The 19,985-nt window shown below is 36.4% G+C and overlaps 1 protein-coding gene and 1 long non-coding RNA gene across 6 annotated transcripts in view; one reads left to right on the plus strand and one right to left on the minus strand.

Annotated features, from left to right (window-relative positions):
- The window catches only part of LOC135971988 (uncharacterized), a 78,157-nt gene extending 68,455 nt beyond the window's left edge, over positions 1-9,702 (minus strand). Inside the window, exon 1 of the long non-coding RNA XR_012429047.1 lies at positions 9,543-9,702. This is a non-coding gene — a long non-coding RNA (uncharacterized lncRNA). The remainder of the gene's footprint in view (positions 1-9,542) is intronic.
- The window catches only part of COL11A1 (collagen type XI alpha 1 chain), a 220,374-nt gene continuing 209,594 nt past the window's right edge, over positions 9,206-19,985 (plus strand). For all 5 annotated transcript variants that reach the window (XR_012429045.1, XM_015432036.4, XM_015432041.4 and 2 more), the window contains exon 1: positions 9,206-9,723. Coding sequence is in view for 3 of the 5 variants with exons in the window: in XM_015432036.4 (XP_015287522.3) it covers positions 9,618-9,723 (106 nt within the window). In the remaining 2 variants the exon portion in view is untranslated. The remainder of the gene's footprint in view (positions 9,724-19,985) is intronic.

A 19,985-nucleotide genomic window follows, 5' to 3' on the forward strand; every position in this document is an offset into this window, starting at 1 on the left:
ACTGTGATTTCTGTGCCTTCCATTTCCTCCCTTTTTGAATGAGATTGTCTATTGTGGATGACAGATAACTTGTCATTTTGTTCACAGATTTCCAGATTAAGAGGAGATGTACCTCCACATCTCATCTACATCTAGATCTTATTCAATCATGAGACACTGTACTTTGAGACTGATGACACAACTGAATGAAGTTTGGGGGAATTATGAGGAGGTAAGTGTACTTTGCATAGTCTGTGTTAAATTAGATCCAAAAAAGGCTGCTGATAGTTCTTGCCATGCCTATAATTGTATATTACTCTTTTCCTCCTAGTAAATCTGGGTTTTCATTATTATTGGTTTTGACATATGAAATGCTGCAGAAGTGAGATTATACTGCTTCTGAGCTTAGCGTTGAAGGGGTCTCCTGCTTCTGATTTTGATTATACTCTCTTGCAGCCCTGAACTAACATTTAGAAAGCCAAACTAACCTACTAGAGAGATGGGTTCAGTCAGAGTTCACCATTTCCAGCATTTCCAGCCACCTTGGCTGAGGAACTAGGTATGTTAATATACCTGCCTTTTATGTATCAGGACTAGCCAATCTCCCCCCAGTTCACTGCAATTGCTCGAGTGCTTGGATGATCCTGGCTGACATTACAGTGAACAGCAGGACAACTTAGCTGAGCCTAAGAAATCCACAGAATTATGAGAATTTTTTAAATGTTATAAACCCAGAACATAAGTGCCGAGTTGTTATGCTTCTTAGATAAATGACACAGAATTTTGTTGGTTACACACACACACTAAGATGCTGGGAATTTCTCACCTGTAATTCCTTTGTGATGGGTGATAGTTATTCATTGGCTGTTTATAGACCCCCACTCCCCAACTGAGCTTCTGTATTTTATGGTACATCTCCAAATAGTTTTAGTCAAGGTTACCTGTCTCCAGCAGGAAGACCCCAAGTTCTGCAGTGGCCAAACTACTAAGCAACTAAATGGTTCTCCTCGAAGCAAGAAAATAGATACACTTAAGAAAACGAATCATAAAGCAGCACTCCCTTCCTTCAATATTTCTCAGTTATAAAGACTGCTAAGATTGTTTTCTTTCCTGTTTCCATATACCCTCTGCTCATCTCTTTCTTCTACCAATGTCCTAGCAGTTCCCCTTGAGAGGTGCATTTTTCTCCCATGTTGATTAGTTTTCTTGAAAAAACATTCACATTTTTATCCCTGTTTTAACCTCTAAGATTTTGAAAAATAATATTGTATGGCAACAATATTCAAGAAAATGTCTTGGCAATAGATTTGGAATACAAATAGAATAAAAATATCTATAAACTATGAGAATAGAAAGTGGCAAAGGCATTTATACTGAATATTCCTCAGAAATATTGCTAAAAAGTAGACTGGAGTAAAGACTGAACTGGGTTTTAAAAATAACAAGCATCATTTCTGTTCTGTGCTTAGAGACTAAAATGTTATTTAAAAATAATAAAAAAAAACACTATACATTTGTTCCCAACACTATAATATACATCATCAGAGTTTTGGATAATGTTTACATTTCAGTAAGGTATTTATTTATGCTATCTAGTTAAGTGTTTCTGTGTGTGTGTTTAAAATGTTTTCCATCATCACATGATTATTGTTTTTATTATTTTTCTTTTGAGACAGAGTCTCACCCTTTTGCCCAGGCTGGAATGTAGTGGTGCAATCTCGGCTCACTGCAAGCTCCGCCTTCCAGGTTCACACCATCCTCCTGCCTCAGCCTCCCAAGAAGCTGGGACTACAAGCACCCGCCACCATGCTCGGCTAATTTTTTGTATTTTTTTATTAGAGATGGGTTTCACCATGTTAGCCAGGATGGTCTTGATCTCCTGACCTCATGATCTGCCCTCCTCAGCCTCCCAAAGTGCTGGGATTACAGGCGTGAGCCACTGTGCCCGGCTGATTAAATTTTATTTAAGTTATAATCTCAAAGATCTGTTGAAGACAGTACTGAAGAATGTAGATTTTATTTTAAAAGTCACCTTCTGTAAGAAATCACAATTTGCAAAGGATTTCTTACAGAAAGTGATTTTTCCTATGAAATTAATTCACTTATTAATATATCTCTTAGGTAATTGATTTATTAATATATTTTCTTCCTGTACTAGAATATAAGGTTCTAGAATTTAGGACAATGTCCTACTGAAATATTTATGAAATCACTATCCATCCATCACTATCATCCATATATATGACTTTTTGGTATAACAATTTTTACTGTTACTACAATATAAATATGTTTACATATAAAACATACACCTTTGAGTTATTTGTAACTCCAAAATTTGAAATTTTAATATTAATTTCTTGACATTTTTCCTATTGTTATCCACTTATCAAAATTTATCCAGATATCCTGTTGCAGAATTATTGGTAGAAAGAACAAGGGAAGACAATGGAGAACACAGGGAGTAGTGCTTTTTGTTGGTCAATATCAGAGCTCATGTAAGTTTATACGCAAACTATGCAGCATCCTTATTGTCATGAGATGGTGGAGATGAGGGGGAGACCTAAATTTAATGCATCCTATCAACAGAATTGATCCTGAAGTTTTCAACTGTGACTTAGTAAAACATTGCAATGAACTCCACCCCATGAAATACGTCAGACTTTGTCTTGATAGTTTCACAGGTGGTAGAGATGTTTAGTCTTCCTTCTAAATCAGTAGAAGCCCCATGGTATTACCAGTAACATCCTGGAGTTTCAATCCATGCTTGGGTCTTAGGTATCAGAGTAATTCATATCTGAAGATCTAATGCTTTAAAATGATGGACAAAATCATTTTAATTGGCACTTTCGTGTTTTAAATCTAAATGCAAATTAAAGTGAGCAACTAAGATAAATGTTACCAAATTCATATGGAGCACAAAGAGAAGGGGAAATAAAGATATTGAAAATATAGTATAGAATGAGGATTTCTGCTCTCAAAGAATTTATGGTATATAAAAACAGTGATGTAATACTTGACATGTTTTCCAATTTAGAGATTTTTATGCCTTGCAATAGAAGTCCTTGCATAGTACTTACGACTTTCAAGATCTTCATGTATTTACAAAATATTAATATAATTATAATTTTATTTCATCTCTTTAAGACATTGAATTCCTTTTTTCCTTTTTTCTTTTTCTTCTTGGAAAATAAAACATGACTTCGGATTAATTCCAGCAGTATTTTACCTTTGCAAACGCATATAAAGTTATAAAATGATCTTAAAATCCTGGGAGAAAGAGAAACCTGAGGGTTGGCATGAGTATAAAAATTGCTCATTATTATTTATCTTTTTTATTCATAAAAATTCATCCACAGATATAACTCAACATTTTTAAGGCTTTAAGTACAGCCAATGGCATTATCTTTTATATTTTAAGCTTTATTTAAGAGATTTTTAAGAGATTTCATTCATTTTAATACTTAACTTATAAAAATATAAATCAAATTCTAAAATGCATAATTTATAAGAACAGAATTAATAATGAGAGCAGTTGTGTAAAAATATAAATATTTGCACATATAACATCTGTTTCAGTATTCCTAGTTTGAACTTTAAGTGTCCCAGACCTCAACCTTAAAATGAAATCATTAAAATTGCTACATTCCTATCTCATGAAGATGTTATGAAAACTAACAAAAAACCATTAAGCATTTTAAATAAAAAGAATTTTCCTATACTGGAAAATGCATTTTGTTTTTAACAAAATATTCTTATACTAAATGTTGTTTTGTTTTGGAACCCAACCATTTATATTCATATGTAATTTTCCAGTCTTTGCAAATTAGACTGTAAAAACTTTTGAAATAATATCTGTTGTTTGTCCAGAATTTGAATGTGCAATAATTTCACCATACCACTACTGGCAGAAAGTATAATATTGGGAGGGTTATTAAACACTGAAAATCTGCAAAACAAATTAAGTTGAAGTTATTTAATACAGATGTTTTAAAAATCAGATCTATTTCAATATTTAACCATATTTGCCAGCCTTAAATCTTGTATTTGGCATTTGTTGTGGAATGTATAAGACTGTCATATAAAAATAACAGAAATATTGCATATGATTCAGAAAACTATCCAATGTGACTCTTTAGATTTTTAATGCACATGCATTTGGTTTCAGACTTAAATGATTAGGTACAAACGGCAGAGGCATAAAACAATTACATACGATTATCTAGAAATAATATACAGTTTAAGTCAAGAATACTGTCAAATGGTATTGGGATGGATCAATCTGTGAAGAAATGATAGAGGTGAGAAAGAGGATCCTACTTATTTTAGAAATAATGTAATGATGTATTTGGTATCTTGTTGCCTTTTGTTATTTATAAAGTAATGTCAAAGGAAAATTAATTGTACATTCTCATTTAACTATGAAAATAAAATGTAAAAAATTATGAAATTGTTATGAATAAATTCTTAAATTATCCCTTTAAAGATGCTAACATCTCTACCTTCAGCAAACTTATTTTGTTAGGAAGAACCAATGTGAATCCAGTCAATACTACTCAAGTGATAATTGGAACACTATAGAAAGTAAAATATCTTGGTTATACATTAGTAGTGGTGTGTTACTTCCTTTAGTTATGGAAATGGTTTACTAAAACATGTAAAATCAATTCTTCTACCTCTACTAATACAGGTATTCCTGCTGTCCTATACAATTTGGGAAAAAGTCATGTTACATTTTTGCTGACACACATTCCCAGGATGCCCTAAGAGCTAGTAAATGTCAAACCCATTCAATTGAGAAAAAAAAGAGATTCAGAGAGTAAAGGTATGTTGACAAAAGTCCAAAAGATATCTGAGATTTACCTTGAATTATTCCATTCTCTGTTTCTCCTTTCTATCTTTGATTGGACAATTATGAAAAGGAACTCTGATAGCTTCCTGTGAATATAGCTAACAAAAATATATTTTTAACAGAAATAACATGAACATACAAGGCCATATTCCTTGTTTGTTTGGTGTTCATTTAGATCCAATTTTATTTCAGGTCCTTTTTTTTTGTTTTGTTTTTTGTTTTGTTTTGAGACGGAGTCTCGCTCTGTCGCCCAGGCTGGAGTGCAGTGGCCGGATCTCAGCTCACTGCAAGCTCCGCCTCCTGGGTTCACACCATTCTCCTGCCTCAGCCTCCTGAGTAGCTGGGACTACAGGCGCCCGCCACCTCGCTCGGCTAGTTTTTTGTATTTTTTAGTAGAGACGGGGTTTCACTGGGTTAGCCAGGATGGTCTCGATCTCCTGACCTCGTGATCCACCCGTCTCGGCCTCCCAAAGTGCTGGGATTACAGGCTTGAGCCACTGCGCCCGGCCTCAGGTCCTTTTAAACAGGATACACCTGTCATCTCTGAGATGGCTCTTTCAACACACCAACAGAAGAAGGTAAAAATCTTCTTCATCTGAAGATTTTGTTGTATAATGGAAATTGGGCTAAATTTGGATTCCTATAATGTTCTGTAAGTTATTTCAGAGTAATGTTGCCAGTAATTACCCAACCATCAGTAAGGTTTTTGTGAGCTAGGCTAGACTATGGAAATAAACCTCTCTGTCCCTCTTCCACCACCACTCTACAATACAATGCCCCATCTGTGACGTCAGAGAGACTAACTTTACTTTTAAACAGAGACTAATTTCTGGTCACTCATGTATTAGAAAAACTGTAAAACGAATGTCAAACTGCTTAGTCATTTCCTTCTCAAAATAATTGACCTAAAGTTCAGAAAAGGGCAAGAAAGGCAAACCTTTAGGCACAGTAAGAGAGGGATTACATGCAAAAGCAATTTTGTTTTAAACATTTTAAGTATTTCTGGTGTGTGCAAGAGCCCTCACCCTATAATATCGCATTCAATAAATCACATTTGATGTTGTAATTTTAATTATAGTAAAATGTTTAGAGAAAATATCTAATTTATATCTATCTATCTATCTAATCTATCTATCTACCTACCTATCTATCTATATCAAAAATAGGGGGATGAAACAGTATGAGAAAAGGGGAATACATGCCAAGTGACTTAAAAGATGATTCATTGTTTATAAAATCATGTTACCTAATATACTTCTTTCCCCTAATTCCAACTGTAGTAATTTAAGGATTGTTATAGAGTTCTGTCAATATTTTCATACTATTTGTATTAGGGGCATCCAGCTATTGTCAAGGTGTCTTCAGTCTCCCTTTGGTTGTAGAGGTCTTAATATTTCAAACACTGGTTCTGAGTCCAGCTCCCCTGATTCCTAGAGATTTGTGAAGATGTTAAGGATGGTTTGTGAGCTTTTTACAATGTTTCATAAAGTTCCGTGGACTCTGAAGATTGTTTAGAACTTTAAGTTTCCTTAATTTGACCTCCCAATCCATTGTCAAATTATTATCTCAGTTTCTCTGACAAGCCAATATGGACGAATGGTTAATTTAAAATGCTGCTACAGAAAAAGTGACTATTTTTTCTCTACTTTTCAAATCCTGTTTTTGAAAATCTTGTCAATAACAACTAATTCTACAAAGCTGAAGAAATAACTTTAAACATCATTATTTGTAAATGTGACAAAATAGGAAAATATCACTAATTGTGCTTCAAACTAAAGACTATGTCAGGAAAACTGCCTGTTTGGTTATATTTTGAATCTACATATAAACAATTAGCAAGGACTGGTTGAAAGATGGCCCGGGAAATGATGCCATTGGAAGTTCCCCCATGTGAAGTTGAAGTTAGCTAAGGTGCCTCTCCTCTGGCTTTCCCCTGCTCCCATTGTTGCTTAGTATTATCCTTTCTTTCACTGAGTTAATCTCCTGTAAATCCATGGGCTGGTTCCTAGGGAGGCTCTAGATCTGACATCTAGCTACAGGCTAGAGGGCTTAGATATAATTATTCCTCACGATGAATTTGCTATGTTTCCTTCTAGAGGCATTCATTCAGACCCAGATTATGCCTAGCTGGGCAGTGGCCAGAGGAATTCAGACCACAAGTACAGAGAGCATAAGGTAGTAATAACTCTATTCACCCAAAATGCTTTGCCTGAAAGAACCCTTTCACAGCAGTGACAAGGTCTGAGATGTAACAAGAAAGTAGGGACTGCTAGATTGACTGCATCATTTCTCACCTTCTAGAACAGTATCAAGCCACAGAACTCTCAATAAATTTGAGAGCTATTAAGAGACAATTTGGAACACCATTTGTACATGTTGCTACAAGCACCATAACTCTCTCTGGCTACTGAATTGATTTAGAATTCTGGCAGCTTCACAAATATGTATTTCTAAACTTGCATTCATTTCACTATTTTACATTTGAGAGAAGATGTAAAAAGTAATTTTTAAAATACCCAAAGATTAGACAGAAAAATCAGTTTGTACAGAAGTTTAGAAACAGCAAATATATACAAATTTTCCATCTGTGAGACGATGAAAGATAATGAAGATGGCAAATACATATATTTTTACTGTAAGGGTCTTAATTTGTAATTGTGCATTTCAGGTTCAAATGCAATATGATATTAAATTATTTTATTAAATTATTTTAAGCAACAGTTTGAGGTTGTAATCTGAAAAACTAGTTGATGATATTTCTCTGCAGCTGATATGAGGCATTCCAAACATTCTGCCAACAGCATTATAAATATGAGGTTTTTTTTTTTTTTTTTTTTTGCTTGTGATCTAAGAGATAACTTCTTGATAAGGGAGTAGTTCTTTGTTACAGAGAGTGATATTTATATTGAAGGTATTTTCTAGTTGCTTTCTTCATTTTATATGTCTCTGTTCATGCTGTTAAACTTCTATAAGGGCTCAATCTAGTTAGTCTTTGATCACCTTTCTTCCAATTTTAAACTGCATGAAAAGATTTGATATAATCTGATAGATCATGAGGCATATTTTGATGACTAATAGAAAACTGAGTTCCTAAAGATTAGTGGCAGCTGTAGAATTGAGCATATGTACCTAGTAAACTTAGTTGAGAGCCTTTAAGCATTTAAAAGACTTAAATACTCAAAGTAGGCCCTGGCCAATGCGTCTAGTCTTTGTCAACAGAAAAATGTGTTCATTCATCCAACCCATCTCTATTGAGTGGCTAATGTATGCTGGCACCCTGATGGGCACTGTTCCAGAAAATCTTTGAGAGAAACATCTTAGGAATTATTAACCAACAAAAAGGAGTCAATAGGATGGAATGATTTTAGCGTGGAAAAAGTGACTTGGGAATCTGTATTCCAGGTGGAAGAGGATTACTTTGAGGATGGGTTAAGCAGAGAGGGAATTTAGAAACCTGCGCTCTTCATTACTTCCACTGTGGAGTGACCATGTTTTTGGCTCCTGAGGCTGAGGGCCAGGGCCAGGCCCTTAATGAGGAGCTGTGGGCAGGGCCTCTTGGAGATTTCTGTTAGTTGCTTTCCTCGCCTTTTCTACACCCTCCTCAGTACCCCCTCATCCAGGATCAGAACAGAATCAGCTGGAAAATTAAATTACTCACCCTCTTAATATCAGCTCCCATACATTTTTTTTCCTCCTCCCTCAGAGTACAGTTCAACTCTTTTAAGTACAGTTCCTGAATGAACCTAGTGCTGAATTTAAATGTTTAAGAGATAAACCTGTCAGTTTCAGATCTCCAAAGAGGACCTCCCTACAAACTCTAGGTTTTGACCTCTAGGGTCCCTCCATGCCACCTTCATTCATTTCTTCTAATTATTGGGTTAAAAAAATAAAAATAAAAACACCTTTCAGAGTAGGCAGCGCAATGAGTCCACTGGTTCCACGTCTGCCATACGAAGCAGATTTTTGCACAAGGATAAGGTTACCGCCGCCAGCCCAGGACTCCAGCGGTGTGGCCGATCAGGCGCTGGACTCCTCCCCTCTCCCGCCGACGGGTGAGAGCTAACAGACGGGTGCAAGTAGACAAGTAGCTGTTTTTATTGAATACAGAAGCTCCTTGAAAACTCCGGGTGCTCCGGGGCTCTCCTGCAATTCCTTTCATTCCCAAAGTGCTGGAGCCAAGCACGCGTCCCGCGTAACTCCCTCCCATTTTTTCTCGGGGATTTGGTGGGCGAGGAGGGAGGAGAGGAGTGGGGAGATGGGGGGGTGGCTGGTGGGCTGGGCCTGCCGGGAGTCCTCATTCTTGGGCTGAGGGAGGCGGGGGCGGGTTTGGGGCCGCCCAGAGGCGTGTGATTGGGTCTGACCCTCAGCCTGCTTGTCAGTTTCGCCCTGGGTGGGGGAGCCGGGAGCAGGGAGGGGAGTGGGCGGAGGAGGGGGCTGCCCGGAGCCGCTCGTCCAGCCCACTGACGGCATGAAGCCTTTAGGGGCACAGAGTACTCTCAGCTTGTTGCTGGAAGCCCCTCATCTGCCTTCATTCTGAAGGCAGGGCCCGGCAGAGGAAGGATCGGAGGGTCCGGGCCGGCGGGGCCAACTCAGAGGGAGAGGAAGTGGGTAGAGACACGAAGAAAGCAAACCATCAAATTTAGAAGAAAAAGCCCTTTGACTTTTTCCCCCTCTCCCTCCCCAATGGCTGTGTAGCAAACATCCCCGGCAATACCTTGGAAAGGACGAAGTTGGTCTGCAGTCGCAATTTCGTGGGTTGAGTTCACAGTTGTGAGCGCGGGGCTCGGAGATGGAGCCGTGGTCCTCTAGGTGGAAAACGAAACGGTGGCTCTGGGATTTCACCGTAACAACCCTCGCGTTGACTTTCCTCTTCCAAGCTAGAGAGGTCAGAGGAGGTAAGAAAAAATGGATTTGGGGAGGTGGGAGATTGCCGTGGGTCTTACTCCTGCGCCCCTCCCCCCACCCTTTTACCCTTCCTCCCTGCTCTTCAAGAAAAAAAAAAAAAAAGCAATTCCCTAAAATAAAATCCAGATTGTAGCTGCTACCAGGTTGGAATTGGAAATTGGAGAAAGAGATGGATGTAGGCGGGACAATAAAGGGAGAGGAGGTAGGTAGCAGGAAAAAAGATCTGTCAGGCGGAGAGCCTGCTGAAAATGCCCTTCACCACTTTTCAGTCTCTTTGAAAAGAGGAAAAATATTACCTTGAACACAAGGGCAGTTATACAAAGCTTTTGTTTGAGGCACAGTCTTTAGACTGCCCTTGGAACACATCTGGTTTCTTCAGATTCTAACTAATGGGAATATCTTTTTTAAGGGTGAGCTGAGGAGAAAATATAAAGGGTATAAAATGAACCTTGATAAAGTTCTTTGTCTGCAACAAAGTGAGAAGCAGGCTGTTTTAGTTTCGGGGATATAAGAGAAACCAGGGGGGTGAATCTAGAAGATTAGGAACACTGTGTGTGTTTGGGGGGCGCGGGAGGGTCAATCTATTTTAAGTGGACAAAAATTGGCAGATTATTAGGAATAGGTTGAAGATAGGGAGAACACTTTCCCCTGAATTTCAGTGACTCCCCCCACCCCACCCCTCCGCTTCTTCTTGCAGGTTGGACGTGCAGTTCTCTTGGAGAATGATGAAAGTCGTCAAGCAAATGGGGTGGGGGCGGAGGACTAGGGATTGGGAGGGAAGGGGAGGGGGTGTGGGTGGGGTGGGAGGAGAGAGGTAAGGAAAAGTTCCTACGTGGCACCACCAAATATTCAATGGCCAGACCTGCTCGGAAGTCTGCAGCCCTGTCAGTACCCACGGAGGGAGAGCGACTTCACTCCTCCCCTCTGCCTTCTCCCTCCCTTCCCCCGCCCTTTCCTGAAAAGGCATCTGGCTGGAGCGGTCCGTTAGGTGCCTTAGAATCGGCTGGCAGGCGAACGCCTTTGGAGCTCAGGGAGCCCAGGCAGTTTAGAGTAGAAAGCAAGCTTTGTGAGGAGTGCAGAAAGAAGCTGGGGGATAGGAAGGAGGGTGACGAGGATGGGTCAAGGGAGATAAAAATGGTCAAGCCCAAATGCGTAGGCTTTAGCAGAAACCTGAGTCTGGCCTTGGGCCTAGATGCCAGGATCTGAGCTCTCCCTAACGGGAGTCTGCCCTCCCGGAGGCCGATCTCTGCGACCAGATTATTCCTTCCACACGCTTAGTGAGTGTCAGCTTCCCAAGTAGCAGGCAGCGCTAAATTATTCCCCCGGGTGATTTTTCCTGGTAAATGCAGTGAAATTCCCATTAGGACTATATTTGAATTTTGAAAGGATTTATTATGTTTATTAATTATGTTGATTCATTCATTTCCACATTTTCACGGATAGATAAGAGAGTCTTTGAAAGTGAAATCCATCAAAAAGTTTGTATTTTACTTTTAGTACCTGGTCACCGGTTGGATTGGTCAATTCTGTCAGCAGTTCTGCCCTCTGCTGGTTTTGTTTATTATTTATAATTCCTGCATCTACCATGGGACATGAGACCTCTGTGAGTCCTTCTTAACTACAGTAGTACTGAAAAAGGACCCTTGATAAAGGAAAAATGGATATACCATTTCTTTTTCAGCATGTTACATATGCATGTAAATGAAAATAATGTAATGGCAGCTATTTGTTTAAAATTATAGAAATGGAGAATTTCTTTGGTGATGAATGAAATACAAGCTCTGAGAGACACTTTTGCATGAATTCAGGGATTATTTTACTGAAGATATTTATTTTTATTTTCCACATTGAGCCTTTCTGTAAAGATCGATGGATATTTTTAAAAATCAAATCTCTGTACTTTTAATGAATACATTTTCTATTTTCAGTCTAGCCACATACCTGAAACACTTTTAAATAGCATCCCAGTACCACATCAAATAAATGATGGGAAAACCACTTTCCCTATTTTTATAAAACCAAGTAATGATAGAAATAGCAAAGCATAAGGATTAGATTTTGTTGGATTTCTTCTTGATGAAATGCCCTGAAAGTTATGTGATAGTTTAGATATTTATATTGTAAGATTTTGGAATGTGTTTTATCAAGCTGTTTGGTGCTCATTGCTCCTGGGAGGCCACATGTTAACATAAACCCACTTTTGTAGGCATTCTTATCCCCAAATTAACTTCAAAAAGGGAATAATAGTATATTAATGCTTAAAAAGGAAACATTGGCTACAAAGCCTGAATCATCACACAAGGGAAACATAAACCCAGTGTCCAGTTCTGAGAGTAGCCTTTAGATTTGTGGTTGAAGTAAGAAGTAAGATTTTATACCAGTTTCTAAATAAAGATATTATATCCCAGCATCATACTATGGCATTGATATCACTGAGGTACAGTAATAAGGTTTGGATATTAAGTACAAAGATAATTTAAAGCAGATCCTACTTTTATATAAAATTAAAACATTAAAGCATTAAAACATCTGGGTTCAAAACAAAGTTAGACTCTAGAGAAAATAATATAGAGAAAGTTTCTTGGAAGTGAATGGATTAAAGAAAATTTATGACTTCATACCTAGTCATATCATTTTCTTTGAAAAATCAAACTATAACTTGGAAATATTTATTATACTCATTAAAAATCAATTCTTGCTTTGATTTAGAACAACAAGGTTAAGTGTGATTTGTATAAATATTTATTTACATTAACTTCAATTTTATGTTTCATATATATATTTATTGTTAAAATAAGTGATGTATCTCAGTGATTTATTGATATTCTTTGGCAGTTAGTCCACTGCTTACTATTCACAAGAGGTGGGGTTTACCTGGAATTCATAGTGACCATACTTTGATTATGTTAAGATAAATGAGTTTAGGTAAGGGTTTTAAGTAAGAGTTAGACTTAGCTATAATCAAGTACTAACAAAAAATCTAATTGAATCAGTTTTTACTAATCAAAATTACATATAACCTTTGGTGGTTAAGCCAATACTGTATCTTGTAAAAGGCTGATCAAACTTGGAACTTTGAAAGCTTGTCAGGAATTGATAGTGAGTCCTGTAGAAGTGTTGTTTTGAGTGCCCGGGATCAGCAGGTGAAATGGTCCTGGCTTCCAGAGTATGTGCTAATTCAACCTTGCAAAGATATCAGATTTGTCCATTTGTTTCCTCAATCAGAAATCAGAAACTCAGATATGCTTCTGATAAGAAATGCAGTGTTTGCTAAACTTATTAATATTATGTTTTTCCATTTGTTTTTTAAATTCAAAATTTATCAGGACTATAATAGAGAAATAACATAGAATAAAGAGAAACACCTTTCTGCATGCTTTACACACATAGCCTCAGTTTAGGTGGCACAGATTCTTTTACCTAATTGTCCATTAGTTTTGAAATTAAGTTTCTTAATATCTTAAAGTGCCAATTTGCTTCATAATTAATACTTAACTGAGGCGATACTTTATAGAAGTTATTCTCTAAAAGGTAATTGTATAGTTTTAAACAAAGTTAGGCATTAGCAAAGTGAGAAATGTATTTACATAACATAATTGCTTAAAATTTAGTTAATTTTTTTAAGGTTTTTTATTTTATTCAATTTGTGACTAAAATAGAAGAACCACATGGTTGTTCAAGTTGTCCCTAAAATACAGCAAAGCAAAATCTCCTCTTTTCAAATTTATGGGTTGGATTTCTAGCTAAGAAAAAATGTATAAATAGTCACCTTTCTTTTCTAAACATTTGCTTTTTCCTGGGATAAATTCTCTTCACGCTGATTCATGTAGTAAGATGCTGCCTATTTCATGATAACGAGGATTCAAATCAAGTTTGGTTGAGAGTCTCTGTGTAATACAAAGATGAATTTTTAAAAGGTTAAAAAAAAGGGTGTTTAGATAAGATTTTATTTATTTATTTTATTTATTTATTTATTTATTTTTTTGAGACGGAGTCTCGCTCTGTAGCCCAGGCTGGAGTGCAGTGGCAGATAAGATTTTTAAAAGAGAATGCTAGCACTAGAAATTATAGAAATTGTTGATCAATCTTACCTTCTCAATAAATGGGGAAACTAAGGCACAAAATGTTATCAGCTGAATACTCTTCCTCATAAAAAATATTCCTGTAATATTCAAAGTTTTTCTGAGCAGATTGAAGACCTGTACTAGTGATCAAAGGAATTTTAAATGATAGAAGTCTGAGACGATGAAATGAGAGGACAGAGCTTAGTAGTGCGAGTTCTAATTAAAGTTTTATTTTGGATTGTCAAAACACCTGAAACTAACATAAATACCTTTTAGCTCAAGAATAAATTGACAGTTAGTTTATAGGAAATACTCGCTCTTAATGGACTACCCTGATATCTGTTGTGCGATCAACAACTATTACAAATTTAATTACCATATGTGAAATTGCAAGGCAGTAAAAGAGAAATAATTCGATACACTATTGCTATATTTATTTACAGAAGTCTGAAATTACTAGACCGTATATGTGCTAGAGTTTAGATTAGTGAAAAGGTAGATATAGTGAAAATGCCTTATTTTAAGAAATTTAAATAGAACATAGTTACGGAATGCATTTAAAAAATACTCTATTTACTACGTTTGAAAAAAGGTAATTTTTGATCATTTGTATTCCTAACTATGTGATTTTATAAGATTATCTACATCAGAGTAGAAGGTGTAATACTCTATTCGTTGCTGTGTTAAGAACATAGTTTTGTATGCTCTCTAAAGTTGTTAATGGAAGACTAGGTCCAACTTTGAATTTCTAAGAAGCTAAGAAAATTATAAAAAATGACAAATTTCTGATATTTTCATGTTAATTTTAATTGGATGACATAGTTTATATATACAATATGGCTTTTATTAATGTCAAATAATCATTATGACACACTTATGTGTTAACAGATTTAAAACAAGTGGCAAACTTTAGAAAAAAACATGAGAGAACGTAGGAGTGCAAGTTCTAATTAAGGTTTTTATTTTGGATTGTCAAAGCATCTGAAATTACTGTAACTACCTTTTAGCTTAGGCATAAATGGGCAGTTAATTTATAGGAAGTACTCACTCTTAATAGGCTACCATGATATCTGTTGTGTTGTCAACGACTGTTACAAATGTAATTACCGTATGTGAAATGGCAGGGATGTAAGGGAAGAAAAATTTGATTTTCTATCTCAACATTTACTTCTAGAAGTTCAATCTTCAACTAGTATTCCTACCAAATTAAGAGTCTTTTCTGTCTTTAGGGAAAAGCAATACATGACCATAAGGTCCTGAAGATTATACTGTGAAAGCATTTATATAGAGTTTTTATACTCACAAGTAACTATACCAATTTATATAAATATGGAGTTTAAAAAATGCTGAGACATCTCCATCATTGTACATGATTTTTAATGATTATCTTTAGGTATTTAAAAGCCAGAATTTCATTAAATACACTTTTATTTTCTCCTTACCTTTGGAGAAATAATTAAGCATGGTTGGCCTAATCATTAGGAATTCAAGGCAACGGCAAGTGGGGACTGAGCGTTGGTCAGCATTTCTGCTTTTACTCCTTCACTTCCCTCAGGTAATACTGGGGAAATATGACCTGAGTTGGGAGTGGTGAGAGAGGAAACTAAACTTTTTCTTTTTTGACCATTCAAGTTTTGTTCCTTAGCAAAGAACAGAGGTATATGCAGATGTTATAAAAAGTTGCAGTGTTCCCTAAGTTCTTTCACTAAAGAGTCAACTTTAAATGCAGTTTTCAGTGTAACTTTTAGTATACATTAATTCACTTTCTACATGAGGACATATTCCTTCTAAATTATCTTGCAATTTAATTCAAAACCTAAAGATTTTTTTTTTCCAATTTTAAAATACTTTGTTTTAGAATGCATCTAATGTATTTCTTTCTCCTTCCTTCAAAACCCTAATATGGTCTTATTGATATAGGTAAGTGTATTCTTTTATACGTTCAGTTGTGTCAGAACTCAACATCAATAATACTAGCTCGTAGCAAAGATGAAAGACAATTTTAAAGTGATTTAGTGAGTAATATCTATTTATCAGTTGCAGTCTTTGGCCTACTACTGACTTGGCTAGTGGTTCTTTAGACATTGGCTGATCACCAGACCTACTGTTATCTGGTAAAATAAACTCTTTGCTTGCTGTGCATGGAATTAGAGACAGTGCTATTAATTTAGGAGAAAGAACTCAGAGAAAGGAAAGGTTATCATATTTCAGAGTAAGAGACCAGCTCAAATACGACTTGACAATTGAGAACTAAAACAAACCTGTGTAAAAGTGCTTTAGCACAATCAACTTTTGCAATCCCCTCAAACCTTCTTTTTTTTTTTTTTTCTTAAAAAGCATTTCTTTCTTATTTTAACCAAATTTAATTGCTCTTGAATGGCTCTGTACTGTACAGGCAAATGAAGGTCCCTATTCATAGAACTTGAGCGCATAGAGTATCAGGGGAAGCTTCCTTCCTCTGTTTGACTGGTAAACTGACATCCGGGCTTAAAGGAGTGAACCTTAGACTGTGTGAGGTAGTTGGCTTTCCTTCCTCACTCCGATTTTCACATAGACTTCCTGAAAGGATGACTGCCAGAAAGAGCAGTAGTCGGCGAATGAGAACATTTTTATACTTGGTGCTCTTAGATACTTGGTGCTCTTTCATACTTGGTGCTCTTAGATAGCTCTGCAGAGAAAGAAAAAACACAAATACTACAGTGGTGTCTGTCTTTCCTTTACTTCTGTCCTTAGAGTCTAAGAGTGGAGTTCAACCTACTACTTACTGTCACTCTTCTATTTGAATGCAAATGAAACTTCACAGTATTTCACTGGCTTTTAGGGTAAGTTTGTTGTCTAAGTGGCTTAGAGTGCCCTTCGGGATGTGGCCTATCTTTATGTCCAAGCCCATGACCAGCCATTTCCTACCTCCCCAAGCCCACTTCCATTTACCTTGTACTGAGTGATGTTAAACCTCTTGCCTGTATTCTCCCCTATCTTTGAACACTCTCCCTGGAATGTCTATATCATTCTCTTCCATCAGCAAACACCTTCTCCTACTTTATACTTCAAAATTTAAGTAAAATATCATAGCTCCAGAAAACTTTCCCTTATATATCAAGGTGGATATAATAGTGAGCCCTAATACCGAATGCATGCTCAGTATGTGCAAGATTCTGCCATATGCACTTTCATAGAGAATCTTATTGAATTGTGACAGTTTTCCTGGAAGTAAACTGATATCAAAATACTGATTTTACCCATGAGATAACTGAAAAACAGAGAAGTGAAAGATTTTGCCTAAAGTCACACAGCTAGTAAGTAGTAGGCCCAGAATTTGAATGCTGCCAAGCTTTCTCCAGGGCCCTTGCTTTTGACCACTTGTCCATGTTTACTTTGCTGGGTGTTCTAATGCTTCTACACAGTCTCCTAGACTTGTCTTATGATTATGGTGCCCTGGGGCCCAATATTAATGTACACATCATGCAGCTAAACCCCAGAAAATATCAGGTCATTGGGTGAATAACTTGACTGCCTTCAAGGAGAAATATAAGGAGGTTCTCGTAAAAGGTGATGTCAGAATCCAGATAACTCTTCAGCCTGCACTTAAGTTCGGTGGTGGAGATCATATTACTCTTACCATTTTATGGACAAACCTAAGCCTCAGTGGTAGTGGAGAACTGAAAGGAGAGTTTCTGGGAGCCATTAAATATTACTTTTGTTCCTTTGACTAACTTAAGGAGAAGCTGACAGATGCATCTATTAGTATTCATGGTTCCAGTTGTGGTTGGCTTGGTTTCATTAAGTAAAATAACTCTTATAGATCATTGCTTGTCCTAATCAGGATCCATTGCAAGGATCGTCAGGCCTTATTCTGCTTTTGGGGATTGATGTACGGGAGTTTTCTTATTGTCTTCAGCATAAAAATGTCAGACTTGATTATCCAAAAGCTTTTTTGGAGAGTAATCAACTGAGAGAATGTAACATCATTATTTTAAAAATTACTCATTTATATGTCAGTCTTCTTCTAGGAGTTCCTGGGTGGGTGGGTGGGTAGTGACTGTGATCTAGTTTTATTTGTGTCCCCGGTGTCTACCATGGTGACAAAATACACAACATTGATATAGTAACTGTTTAGGTTAATTATATTCTTGTTTTACCCAGAAGACTGGAACAAGATTAAAATTGGATTAGCTTGGAATGGTGTGAACTGAAAGTTTGAGGACCTCCTCAGGACCTCCTCAGATTATGGTGTTAGTAGTGACATGAGTAGTGACTCCTCCTTTTTAAATTCATTTTCTAAAAGTAAATAAATTGCAATTTACCTGTAGCATTTTCATATGGAAAACAGTTTTGCATTTTCTCCAAAGATGCCTCTGAATATTTTTTGCTACAGACTGACTGTATTACCTCCAAAACTTTGTTTTGTTAATACCTTAAGATATGAAGTGGTATTGACAGTAGCACAAATAATAATTTTACTTTTCTACTAGTGAACAAGAAAGTTTAATCTGAGAATAATATCAATCTGTAAAATTGATAATTGGAAATAGTCCTCTCATATATTCATTATTGAATCTTTCATCTCACATTGGCATGCTATTGGGGATTAGTTGTCTGACTTTGCTTTTTTTTTTTTTTTTTTTTGAGACGGAGTCTCGCTGTGTCTCCCAGGCTGGAGTGCAGTGGCGTGATCTAGGCTCACTGCAAGCTCCGCCTCCCGGGTTCACGCCATTCTCCCGCCTCAGCCTCCCAAGTAGCTGAGACTACAGGCGCCCGCCACCACGCCCTGCTAGTTTTTTGTATTTTTAGTAGAGACGGGGTTTCACCATGTTAGCCAGGATAGTCTCGATCTCCTGACCTTGTGATCCACCCGCCTCGGCCTCCCAAAGTGCTGGGATTACAGGCTTGAGCCACTGCGCCCGGCCAGTTGTCTGACTTTGCTTATAAACTATTAGAAATAGAGGTTTATCCATATATATGTTCATATATATGTATATATGTGTATATATATGTTCATATATATCTATGTTCATATATGTATATATGTGTATATGTACGTATATATGTATATGTGTATATATGTACATATATATGTATATATGTGTATATATACATGTATATAGATGAATGTGTGTGGGTGTATGTGCATATGTGTATAAAGTATTTTATGATTATTTCAATAAACTCATTCTTCAAGTTAGGAAATAAATTATATATTTTACATATATTGGAATTATTGTATTATGAAGTACCATCTCCAAACAAGAAACATATAGATCTTCGAAGTGCTTAATAAGATTAATAAACAATAGTTGTAAAATTCTTTTGGAATATAGTTACATAGTTTTTATACTATATTGCTATCCATTGTATATTTTAGTTACACTAAAATCACTGGTATAGGTATATTTATCTGCTTTATTTCATGTGTTCAAAGCATCTAGAACAGAATCCATCACATAGTAGGCATTTGATAAAACTTTGCTGAATGAAGTGAGGGCGTTGTTGACATTGCTAATGACTTGATTGTCCATAACCTAACCACCTGAGATGTGATATATAGTTATGTGTATCACCTACTCTCCATGTCTACAGAATTATCTTGAACCAATTTCTCCTGATATTATTGTGATTTACTGAGACTGTCAGTCTCTATTTTGCCTCCAAGACAACCTATGACCTCTACCCTAAGCACTCTCCCACTTTGTTATTTCTAAAAGTAAAAATTATTTTTGCTTGAGATTTAGATATTGTCTCCTCTAGAAATAACTTTCTTCAATCATCAAAGATTGGGTTAGTTAGCCTGGCATAACATTATAAAGCACACTGTACTTACCCAAAACTCAAATACTTATCTAAAAATATTTTTGATGGCATAATGAAAGCAGGAAATACATCTTTTTCACCAATGCAAATCATTCTGGCATCTGTCACCATATCTGGAGCAAAATAGATAGCCAATAAATATTTGTTGAATGAATGAACTCATAAGCAAGATATTTTCAATAAAGTCAAGAGGACAGGGGTCCGTGGCTTAGTATCACAATTATTTCCAATCCTAATGCTGGGGATTTTGATGAAATAGTTTTTTATGACATCCAAGCATAGATGGTTTATAAAGTTTCACAGATAATGTTGATGCAGAAGCAGGGGTTTACAAACCATCTGTAATAGGAAACAAACATATACATAAATAGAAATGTGTC

This window comes from Macaca fascicularis, chromosome 1 (genome assembly GCF_037993035.2).
Source record: "Macaca fascicularis isolate 582-1 chromosome 1, T2T-MFA8v1.1".
Taxonomy (NCBI): Eukaryota; Metazoa; Chordata; class Mammalia; order Primates; family Cercopithecidae; genus Macaca; species Macaca fascicularis.